The 11,976-nt window shown below is 41.1% G+C and overlaps 1 protein-coding gene and 1 non-coding gene across 2 annotated transcripts; both read left to right on the forward strand.

Annotated features, from left to right (window-relative positions):
• Positions 1-91: 91 nt before the first annotated feature.
• kansl2 (KAT8 regulatory NSL complex subunit 2) lies at positions 92-10,753 on the forward strand. The gene is made up of 10 exons (XM_070840149.1): positions 92-151; positions 1,334-1,604; positions 1,774-1,946; positions 2,442-2,556; positions 3,185-3,348; positions 3,966-4,129; positions 5,974-6,070; positions 6,897-7,150; positions 8,669-8,851; positions 10,455-10,753. Exons 2-10 carry the CDS (start codon positions 1,354-1,356, stop codon positions 10,530-10,532), a joined length of 1,479 nt encoding a protein of 492 aa, XP_070696250.1. The 5' UTR covers positions 92-151; positions 1,334-1,353; the 3' UTR covers positions 10,533-10,753.
• Positions 6,262-6,395, forward strand: LOC139210398 (small nucleolar RNA SNORA2/SNORA34 family). The gene has a single exon (XR_011585256.1). It is a non-coding gene; the product is annotated as a small nucleolar RNA SNORA2/SNORA34 family (small nucleolar RNA).
• Positions 10,754-11,976: the final 1,223 nt, after the last annotated feature.

The following is an 11,976-nucleotide window of genomic DNA, read 5'->3' on the forward strand; positions in this document are numbered from 1 at the left end:
CAGCTGGAATAGCCAATGAAATACTTTGAAGTGTAGCCAATCAGAGCGCTGAGTGGGCGGGCTCAGAGTGCTTCTACAGTAATCGGTGAATGCAGGAAAATCGACGTAGTGTGTCCCGGGAGCTAGACTCGATCAGACGGCCCAGAGAAAGGTAAGCCGTCTTTTACAAAAACCTCAGTTATGATCATTTTCTGGCACTCAGGCATTTCCATGATATCGAGGAAGACGATCATCCAATGCAGTCGGTCAGCTAAACTCTCTTTTTAACCGCAAATTGTGAAAAGTAGCTGTTAGCCAGTGCTAGCAACCGCTCAACAAAGATGGCGACTCAATAACTGAAAGAGTGACGCAGTATCGAGAGGCGGGCTGAAGCTCGGTGTGGCGCCTGGTTAGACTTTGTCAGACAGACAGAAATGTACTCCTGCTGTACTTATATCTGCAATAAAAATACGTTCTCTCTTAAACTTAGTAAAGCTCTAATTGTTTTGATATTTATTGGCGTTGTCTGTGTAAATAAATTGTGTTAACTAGTCAGAAAGTTGATAACTGATGAGCCACCTGACCTGCACCGCCTGCTGCAACGTTACTTATTGTTCATTCATGTTGGACCAACAGTTGTAAACACAGTGCTCATCAGTGCACCTCTGTTGTCCGCATGTCCGTATAAAACCTGGTATACTTATATACTTACTGTTCTACATCAACATCTTTGACCTTTGGACCCAATTAGGTGATATCAGGGCTAAATAAACCACGCGGATCTTTAATAAGTGAGCATGTGAATTACTTAAAGCATCATCCATTAAGACATTTCTTTTTTTTAAAAACAGATTTAGCTCAAGTTTTATTACCATTATGTAGTTAATGTACCTTTAGCCTCCATATTCCATTACTTAATTAATGTTATTGTCTATAAAACCAAGATGATGGTGCCAAATGACTTGGTTTGCCTGCTCTATAGTGCAAAACGCAAAGAAAAGGAAGCTCACCCTCACATTTGAGACGATGAACCATGGGAATATCGGTTTATCTGAAATAATTAAATGGTTTTCATAATATTTACGTAATTATTTTTACCATTTATTTTATTTATATATATATATATACATATCCATAAATGTAAATAGGTGCAGAAAAGTCTTGTTTTGTCCGATCAGCATTAAAACATCCAAAGACTTTAAGTTTAAGACAAAGAAAAGCAGCAAATCCCCACAACTGAGAAGCTGGAATTAGAGTTTTTTCTTAAATTGAATCAGATGATTAATAATGAAAATTAATAGTTGGATTGTTGTTCTGGCAGTCCACTAACCTATTCACTCACCAATTCTTTCAGCCTTATTTTGAAGACTTGCAATGAACAGGATACGAATCCACGTTTTGCCTTCGAGCCGGAACCGGGTGAACCAGACCCCTCGTCCCCAGGAGCCCCAGGCCTGCTCCTTCACCCAGCGACCATGCTCTCAGCCCCGCCTGGAAGGCCTGGAGTACTGCATTAAACACATTTTGGAGGACAAGAATGCCCCGTACAAGCAATGCAGCTACGTCTCTGCCAAGAATGGCAAGCGCTGCCCCAACGCATCACCAAAGGTCGAGAGGAAAGATGGGTGGGTCAAAAAAAGTCAAAATGTTATCTTCTTGTAACAATGGTTAGAAACATGTTAGACCTCACTTTATTAGCTGTGAGTCTCGGTATGGAAGCTCAATCCCTGGAAACACACTATTAAGAAATCCATTTCTGACATCTCTTCTCCAATGACTCTGTCTTTTCTTTAGAGTGACGTTCTGTGCAGAGCATGCTCGCAGGAATGCCATGGCTCTCCGAGCTCAGATGAGAAAGCAGACTTCCGGTCCAACCCCAGAGGCACTGTTGTCTCAGCTTAGTGGATACAACCGTGCAGAGACGCACAGCGTCGAAGGAGGCCGCTCTGAAGCTAGCTGTATTCTAGGTAAATGCGCTTATTCAGACTGGGAAATACTATGTCAATCAAATCTTATGGCATTTGACAATTCATTTATATTTTGATAAGGCCAAATTAATTTGCTAAGTTCTCCAAAAAATCGTAATATCAGGGTTCCCACATGATGAATAATATGGAAAGGTCATGGAATTGTGTTGTAATAAAATTGTTATAGTAATCTTCCACAGACAACCATCTGCATAATGTAACATAATGGCGACTTTATTTTCTGTAGCCGTTGATTACTCAGTACCTTCATGCAGACTTGACAGTATTAAATATTTAGATAGTTTCCATCTAATGCACTAAAGCACTGAAATAAAAGAGGTGTGTCCTCCTTTAGTATAGTAATAACGTCTAGTATTTATTCAGAGCCAACACCTCACATTAAAGGGAAATTTGTTTCATGGGTCCTTGGAAATTTTGTCCATGAAAGTGTGTGGGAAGCCTGTAAAATGTATGAATACTCTATTTTCCGGACAGATGAGGACAGTCTGAGTGAGGAAGAGCAGGGTCCCCTGGTACTAGACCAGACATGGAGAGGAGACCCTGATAGTGATGCAGACAGCGTGGACAGTGATCACGAGGACCCTCTCAAGTAAGATAAAAAATACCAACATCTGCCAAGGTTTTTACTCTAAACTCCCATTGTCATTTTATTGTTATTAGATTGTGGAGTGAATCTGTCTTTTTGGATGGTGGGTCAGACATTAGTTTACTGCCTTAAGCAGTAGCTGTCTCCAAACTTATACTACAAACAAAGTCTGAGCAGGTATTGAGCTTGAGGTTTGAGAAACATTTGATTGACACTTATGTGCTGTAGATGTACAGTATTGATTCGCAATACAAATGCACACAGGATTTAAAAGAAATTATGAGTGGTGGTCAAACAGCTGTAAAAAGATTTTGGAAAGCAATAAAAGTCTGATTTAATCAGCAGTGACTTTCTAAAATCACAGTTTTATTTTATTTATTTATAAGCACACCAGAGTGTAATATCCTGTATAGAACTGCAAAGTGTTGTTTTCTTGCATACTGATTGTGAAAACACTCTGACAGTAAGAATACATACTGTATGTTGTAAAATGCCTTAATTTGGCCTTAATCCAAGTTGTCAGACTAGTTGGAGCTTGTTTGAAGAGTCAAGTACAAGTACAGCTGTGACACAGCCCAATTCCTAGTGTTGCTCACCATGAATGAGTCTGTTCTTTCTTTGTAAATCACAGACATGCTGGCGTTTACACAGCAGAGGAGGTGGCGCTCATCACTCGAGAAAAACTCATCAGGCTCCAGTCCCTCTACATTGACCAGTTCAAACGCCTGCAGCACCTGCTTAAGGAGAAAAAGCGCAGATACCTGCACAACCGCAAAGTGGAGCATGAAACTCTGGGTAAATGTTAGGGATGCTAATTTAGAATTTTATGTCTGACTGATAGCCGTCCCTTGTTAACCTGTTCAGTAAGAAGGTTTCCAAACTGAATAAAACCCCAAACAGAATGAAAACATTCTCATTATATGTATAATGTGCGCAAACTCCAGCCAAATCCACACAGAAGTAGGTCGTTACGTAGCATAGTACACTTCAGAGAACTATCTTCCTTGGTGAATTTAACAGCGCTTCCATGTTGCAGTAGATTTCTAAATACTTGGGACACAGCATAAATGTCATCAGTGACGTGTAATTGTGATGCACCATTTTCAGTATTTTTTGTACCATTTAGCATGTCACTGTGCTTTGTGTGCAGTCCACCCCCTAATAACACAGCTTGTGATAGGATGACAACATGGCTGCCAGCGATTTCATTCATCAAAACCATAAACAGTTATTTGTACAGTTGACATCAGATAATTAAATACACAAAGCATCAAATTGTCTCTCTTATATTTTGAAAGTGTTAAAAAAATAACACATTGTTTCAAACAACATGTTTTGCTTTGTTAACATTTTTATAAAATCACCCTGTCGTGTTCACAAGGCTTATATCTGTGTGTGTATGTTCCTGTCAGGGAGCAGTCTGCTGACGGGACCTGAAGGTCTGTCCATGAAGGAGAGGGAGAACCTGAAGAAGCTCAAAGCTCTGCGCCGATACCGTCGTCGGTACGGTGTAGAAGCCCTGCTGCACCGGCAGCTCAGGGAGAGGAGGCAGGCTGTGACAGAAGGAGCTCCCCAGGTGTGACCCTATCACAGTAGAAAGTGGTAAAACTAGTAAGCATTTAAAGGGATACTTTGCCAATTTTCAACCGGCTTCCTGTCATTACAGTGCAAGTATTACATGCAAAGGAACAGTGTTAAACCGTCTAGCCGGTGAGAATAGCGGTGCAGAGCCTTCTGGTTGTTCTAGGTTTCTACGTTCTGAGCAAAAGGGAGTACCACAGCTCTTCTCTATTCTCTGGCCATGTAGCACCTATTTTAAAAATATTTGCTTTCTACTGCAGAGACGGCCTGGTTTTATGAAATACTTAATAAGACTTCTGCGCTGTTAAATGTACAGTTAACAAGAGCACAAAGTCCTACTTACTCACAGTGGCATCTAGCCACTGTGAAAATAGTTTTAAGTTTTGGCAATTCATTATATTATTTGGTTTGAAACTCCAGTTAGTCTTTCCAGAAACAGTTTGTCAGTCTGGATGACCCTTCAACGTTGCTTTGGAGCAGTTTTCAGTGGAATATAATTACTGCTGAAGAAATACAGTCCTGCCAGCACTGTGGTCAATGGTTAGGTTTAACTGTGGGCCAGTTTTTTCAGTATCATTCATTCAAGAGTGTTGAAGTTTACAGGTGCAGTGGAAACGCAAGTTTATTGTGTTATGTTTCTTATCTTGTTTTTTTAATATTGAAGAATAAATCAATTTGTAACACTGTTTTGGAATGGTATCCAAGTGTTTAATCCGGGTTTGAGAATATACTTGATTCTCATCGGCAAAAAATGACCTGCATTCTGTGTTACATTATCAGACCAGAGATGTAATTGATGGATAATAATCCATCTGAATAACCATCTGATGACATGAAAATCATGTAAACGTTTTTTTGAATTCATTATGAAGGAACTTTTATTAAATTACTTAGTGAAATATTACGTTGACATTGCATAACACATCTACATCTCTTCACTAAGGTTTTCACACATGCTTTATAAACACACAGTGGGATAAAATAAAAAAATAAATGTTGTGAATACTGCCACTAATGAATACCCTGGAGAACCTAAGATAAACTCACTGGTGTGCTATGCCCAACCAAAACTCTCTTAAAAGTTGATCACAATTTATTAGACATAATTCTCCAACCTGTAAATATTCTATGATCCTAATTATAACTTAAAACTATTTCCTACCCTCCCTTCAAACATTCTTTTCATGCAAAAGTTTTGATGTTAAACGTGGAAAATCCAGCTTTAGTCAGGGGCTGTTGTTTGCATGGCAGCTCTATGTAATAACCATATGCACCAAGAAGCTCTTTGTGGAGAGGGATGGTGTTTTGTATTTTTAATGTATTCTACAAACAAAATACCATTTGTTGTATTGCTGTGAAGGCACAAATTTCTGAAACTGATGTCTCAAAACCTACCTGCATGGCTAGATGGTATCGGATGTGAGCTTTTTGATAATTTGAACTGGCCCCCCCTTTTTTTTTTTTTTTTTTAAATGTAGTGAAGTGACCCACAGTGTCATCACATAAATGACTGTAAATGTAGCAGGGCAGTAGTGTCTTAAAGTATGTTCATTACTACAGTGAAGGGGGAATAATACATCCTTTTGGTTTTGAGCTTATGTTCGGCATATTTTAGTGCGGCAGAATGGAGTTACGATTTAAAAACCCAATCACATGAAGCACATCAGAGACACTGAAAAGAAAACTTGTTTTTTGTTTTTATAGGCCCTTTCTTGTTTTCGATTTTTGTCGCATGCAGGAGTAATCATGTTCTCAAGGTTGATTATGGTTATGAAGGAAACAGTGTTTTGGTTTTTTTTCCCTTCTGGTCTCATCTAACCCTTCTTCTTTCTCTTGTAGCCACACGCAAGAACAGTGTATGAGAAGTGCATCTCCTTTGTGGAGGGAGCCCGCTGTACCAACCCCTGCCTGCCTATGACCCGGCACTGCGTCTCACGTATCCTCACTAATGTTTTCAGCATGGATTTAACCACAATAGTGGTATGGTTTGTTTTCATACAAGAAACCACAAATGTGTTTCCTGTATTCAGAAAAACCTCAGTACATGTTGTAAACTAAAGAATTGTTAATATCTTTTTCCAAGGTTTAATCAAATGCTCCCCTATCGTCCTCTTGTGAGTCTTTACCATGGCCCCGATCAAGACCAGCAGCTTGCAGTAGCTGCTGGTTTCAAAGGGAGCCTACATAAACTCCTTCCTGTGGTCTGTTGGTTTTTCCCAGAGTTATAAAGGGTCTAATCTGTTCAGCTGGAAGGAACAAAATCCCTTCCTAACCTGCCTCCATTTAACTTCAAACCACTGAGGGTAGTCTCATGCTTTTCATAATTTTAATGTAATATAATAAACATTTTTATTTTCTCTGTATCAGCTGAGAACAACAGAACTTTTTGTTTGCTGTTTTAGTTAGATGGCCTCCTGGTACAAGTCTTGACCAAGCTGTACAAACCCTGAAGAAGAAAAATGCTCCAACAGAGTCACTAACTCGTGATAGAAAACCTCTCAGGCATATCATGAATACAGTCGAGCCTTTTGCAACTTCACAATAAGTAGCCTTATGCTGAGAAATGATTACAAGGTTACTTTCATTGGACTAGCTGTAGTATTTTTGAAGTTTCCCCTTAATCATCATGTCCACAGTTAAGGTTTGGTTTTTAGTTTTACTTTTTGAGATGGGAGCAGGTTTCCACATCTGCTCCTTTTGGTAGTTCTTTGTGTTTGCATGTAGATATCATGTGTCATGGTCCTTGACAACAAGACACTCAGACATCTGCCAGGACAGCAATCAGGTGCTCTTCAAAATGTGTCCAGGCCTGAAAGACGTCCCATGTGACCGCACTGTGCACATGGGTCAGTCTGACGATCCCCGCTGCCCGCTTCACCTCACCCTGCCTCCCCCTATGTACCAGCCTGAGCAGGAACCTCCACCTCAGGAGCAGCTCACCACTGCAAGCAGGGACATGTATCTGAGTGCAGCAGAGCTTCAGCCCACAGAGAGCCTTCCCCTAGAGTTCAGTGATGTACGTAGCCATGATGTTCCCCTGCCGCTCTCCTCTAATGTATATGCATTGAAACAAATATGTCACGATCCTGACTTGTTGTTAGATACTCAGTTGCTGTTTTGAAGCCTCAAGTTGGGCTCTATGGGCGTCGCCATCTTGGTTTTGGAGCCAGAAATTATGCCCATTCCATGGAGACCACCTCCAAGTGGTTAGCCATAAACTAGCCCCGCCCTAAAGCATACCCTGCTTTATGGTCTATTTTCCCCTAACTGGAACCATAATTTACAAAATGAACATCATGCTGAAGACTTGAAAGTAGCGACTGAGACCATAAACTCATTAGGAAAGTAATTACTGTGGCAATAATCCAAGATGGTTCATTTTCTCATAGACTTCCATACAATCAAACTTCTTTTTGGATTCAGCAGAGACGCCCCCTGCTGGACATTAGAAAGAATGCAGGTTTAAGGCTCTTCTGCTTTGGCTTTATGTTGATTTCACTCATCTGTATCAAAAAGTACTTGGCTCCAGTAGCCGTTTAGCTCAGACTTACAGATTACACCTTGTAGTTGGAGACGGACCACATTTCCACCACAAACAAGCTGCTCCATTTGTTTGTGACCAGACTGAGGCCACTTCCACTAAAGGGCCTTGTGTGGTTGCGCCTGAGTAGGATTGTTGTGTTCAGATCTGCCCAAATGAATCAAACAAAGGTGGAAAACAAACCAGAGTCTTGGTTCAACTGAACAAAACAGCAGAGGGTTGAAAACACTCGTGGACTAAACAAGTGAGAGTGCTTGAAAAGGAGGATCTTGAGCCACTCTTTGACAGTTTTTGAATTCATGCTTATAATCCCACATCCACTAAGCCACTATTAAATTCCTTTCTGGATTTGTAAATTGTCAAGAGTGATCTATATGCAATATCCTTTAGTGATTATGTTTACATGACAGTTTCCACCTCTTTGGTTAGTTTTTAAAAAGTCAATGAGAACAATGAACCAGACCAGAACTTAAAGGCACAAATTTATATTTTTTTCTTTTGGTCTGGACCACATGAACTGAACTACAGGTGTGAAATCACCTTTTAAGTACTACAACTGGCATCTTTGTAAGAGGTTTAAAATTGGAGACTACTTTAGTGCCTATTTGCAACACTCAAAAGCCACTGCTCCTGTCAGATTTAGTTGTGATGTGTGCCTCCAATAAATGCAAAAGTTTGTAGGTGATGAAAAGTTCAGATTTATTTTACAGATATTTACAGCTCACCACTTGCTGTTCCAGTATTATCCAATGTTTTATGTAGAATACAAACACAAAAATGGGCATAAACGAATGCTGAGCACAGTGTGAGAACAGTCGAACTGGATGCTTCCCCCACCCAGAGCAGCATCACCCAAAGCTGAAGTACCTCTACACTGATTATCCCAAAGCTAGGATGCACTGCGTGGTGGTTGGTGGTGTAAACAGAAATGGATGCGTCCATATAACCTAAAGGGGCTCATTCACGTTTTCATAAATATCCCCTGTTGCACAGGACCTGGATGTGGAAGGAGATGGTATGCAGGGTCCTCCGTCCCCCTTACAGTTCGACACGGCCCTGGCTTTGGAGGACCAAACCATCAGAGCCATCGCTGAGGCCCCGATGGACATCCTGACCGGAGAGGACCCAGACCTGGATACCTCAGAAAGAGATGTGGACGCCATCATGGACGACCAGGTTAACACTCGTTTAGGGGCTTTGTCATCTTGAGTCTTTCATTTGAGTGACGGTGCCCGTACAGTGTGTGGTAACGACAATCCTACTGCTTCATTGTATGTCACACTGTGAAATGGGTCTAATAAAATCTTGGTCGCAATCTGTGTCAGTACAACGTCAATTTCAAGGCATGTTGAATGGTGCAATGATTGACTGGTGAATAGTAGTTAAATAAGAAAAAGATACAATTTAAAGGACATATTCACATTTTTCAAGTCTGTCTAATAATACTTCCATGACCATATGTACACTGAAACATGAACATAATCCACAGTCTGTTTGTTTTACTGACCCTCTACTAGAGCTTTGGAAGAAATCCACTTGATCTATCTAACTCAGACTGCTGGAGCCTTATATTAGCGTCACGTAAACAAGGAAATATATTTTTGCATGTGCAAATTTGGAGTGGGAGATAAGGCAATGCTCCTTTATGAATTATCTGCTCTGAGGTTTGCTTACATACTCTGACTTGCATTTACTTCAAAAGATATTTGACCAAATGCTTCCCACAACACCTCTGTAAGTGGTTTGAGAGATCGGATGTTGAAGTATCTTGGGGATTGTTTACACTTGTATTCAGAGCTGTCCACTTGTGATCTGATGGCTCAAGATGCAGGGTCTTTGTTGCACATCATTCCCTCCCCTCATTTTCTACTCTTGACTAAAAACAATGGTACTCTGCCAGAATAATTATCCACAATATTGAAGTTAGATCATAATCAACCAATGCTCATCAACAAAACACAGGAAATAGATGCCAATGAAATAACACACACGCAACTATATTTCACAATAAAACAAAAACAATATTTAAAAGCAGACTGAGATTGAAAGAATTTAAAATCACAATTCATGACGTCTTGACAAATATGTGGATGTACAGTAGTTTTCACTGTGGAATAAATAGGATAAACATACAGTGTGTAAGCTCACAACATGTAAACAGTGAGATTTGTGCCACTTGAACGGCTGTCTGTGGATGTTGCATTGCACTAATGGCACCAGAGTGGGAAACGACCCCTGAGCCCCCGGACGGAGACAGGCGAGTGATGGACATCAAATTCAGTTTTTTAGTCATGACAGAACAAGAATTATCAAAGCGTTCTTTGGCTTGATATTATACCTTTTACCCAAAACAACAGATCACCTGTACCAGCAGTGAATCTACTCCTGCCTCATAACCAGTTGTAGTTAACTAAAACTAAACTAAAAACAACAACTAGGTGTTCAAAAACATTGTAGTTAACTGAAATAAAAATAAACTACACTGTCAAATTTGTCAAAACAGCCAGCCTGAGGAGGCACTGGTACAAATGTTGGTTTTCTGAACTTAGATTAAGCCCCTGACACACACTCCCTCATATTGTAATAAAAAAAAACTGCAACTAATAGTGAAACTAATAAAAAAGCTAAACTCAAACTGAACAGAAATGAGCAAACCCACACTGGGAATTAAACTGAACTGAAACCAAAAACCAAACTGATCAATCAGATGAAATAAAATAGGAAGAAATGAGGAAACTTGAACTAATAACTGCTCTGGACTTCCTGTTCTTCCTCCCAGGTGGTGTCAGAGGTTGTTGGAGGTGAAGGAGACTCCGCTGATCATTCTCTCCAGGACATGGACGCGGCTCCCAGATGAACAACCTGAGCAGCATCACCTGGAGAACAAGTTTCACCTCCACACACTCTGATGCTGAGTCCCATTCAGGAGGCCTGTCAGACTGGACTGAACATTCATTGATTGTGCTAAAGTTTGTCATGTGGCTGTATTTATTTGGATCTTCTCTGGGTTAAATTGGCCTTAAAAAAAAATGTACCCAGCCAGTTGTTCTGATGGTTTGCATCAGTTTGTATGTAAATCCCTCATCCCTCACACACAAATAAACTATTTTATGATACTTTCCTTGAACTCCTCTTAATGATTTCCAGATCTGAACAGATTTATGACGCAGTGCGCACAAAGTATTCGAAGCGAGCAGAGAATATTTTTAAGGCACTGAAAACCGCTATGTACAGGCACTTTTATAAGTATATGGTGAAGTTATGTTTGGCAGCATGGGACAGCCTCTTGGGAGGAAGGGAAAAAATTGGGGCGGGTAATGCAATTTCATGCAATGACATCACTTTTCCTCAACCCAAAACAGAAAACGCCGAGGCAGAGAAAGAAAGCGGGGCCGCTGCGGGGAGAGGACACCACCGCCACCATGAGCGCAGGGAAGGCGATTTAGAGAAAAACCTCTGTGTTTCTGTATGAATCATGGTGCGGCAGCGTCGACTGCTCCCAGCCACATGAGGTGAGTGTGAACTATTGGGAAGATGTCGTTTCTTGTTCGCCCGAGAGGTCGAGAGATTTGCAGGAATAGCGGCAGTAGGTGCGGGGCTCTTCATTGATTTAACACCGCCGGTGAAGTGGAGGTCTGAGCGGATGTAAAGCTGAGGATGTGTCCGGCCTCGGTTCTCTCGCTGTTGTGCTTAAACGCCCTGTAAACGCTTTCCATGTTTGTGGGAGAAACGCAAAGGGCGTAACAGCACCAGTCGTGTCGGAGGGGACCCATCTCGGTGCAGGGTTTGGGTTTTTTTCTTTGCAGGGCCTGTCCCGAGGAAAAAATGGACATTTTTCTGAGCCAACGTGCGTTTGTGTTGAACCGCATCAGTGTTGAGCCATGTCGCAGTTTGTGTCTGGTTTTGAGGGGTGAAACCTGAAAGGGGAACATGGAGAAGGAACTGTCATCTGAGTCCTGTAAGTGCGTGAGTCCTCTAAGGGAGATAATATATATATATATATGTTTTCCTTCTTAATTCTCATCTCACACTGATGCAGAGGAGAAGCAGTAACCTGCGGTGCATTAGTCTGTCCTAAAAGCCTGGCTGTGATCCTCCAACACCAGCAGGTTTAAATCGGCAGGATGTTAGTGAATGAATTAAGGCGTGTGAGTGTGTCTGCAGCAGGGGGGGGGGGTAGTGGAGGGTAAAACAGCCTGGTTTCTGTAATATGAACTTAAGATCTTTTTTTTTTTTTAGTCTGAGGGATGTTTCTGTCTCTGGGTTTATTTGTACCAGCTGATTTAAAGTCCCTCCTCCCC

The sequence above is a fragment of the Pempheris klunzingeri genome, chromosome 11, assembly GCF_042242105.1.
Source record: "Pempheris klunzingeri isolate RE-2024b chromosome 11, fPemKlu1.hap1, whole genome shotgun sequence".
Lineage (NCBI taxonomy): Eukaryota > Metazoa > Chordata > Actinopteri > Acropomatiformes > Pempheridae > Pempheris > Pempheris klunzingeri.

Excerpts from the sequence above, each read along its gene's own strand:
- kansl2 (XM_070840149.1), top strand. The coding sequence starts at position 1,354 with ATGAACAGGATACGAATCCACGTTTTGCCTTCGAGCCGGAACCGGGTG. Across the intron at positions 1,605-1,773 it reads AAGGTCGAGAGGAAAGATGG|AGTGACGTTCTGTGCAGAGC; the intron begins GTGGGTCAAAAA and ends TCTTTTCTTTAG. Across the intron at positions 4,130-5,973 it reads TGACAGAAGGAGCTCCCCAG|CCACACGCAAGAACAGTGTA; the intron begins GTGTGACCCTAT and ends TTTCTCTTGTAG.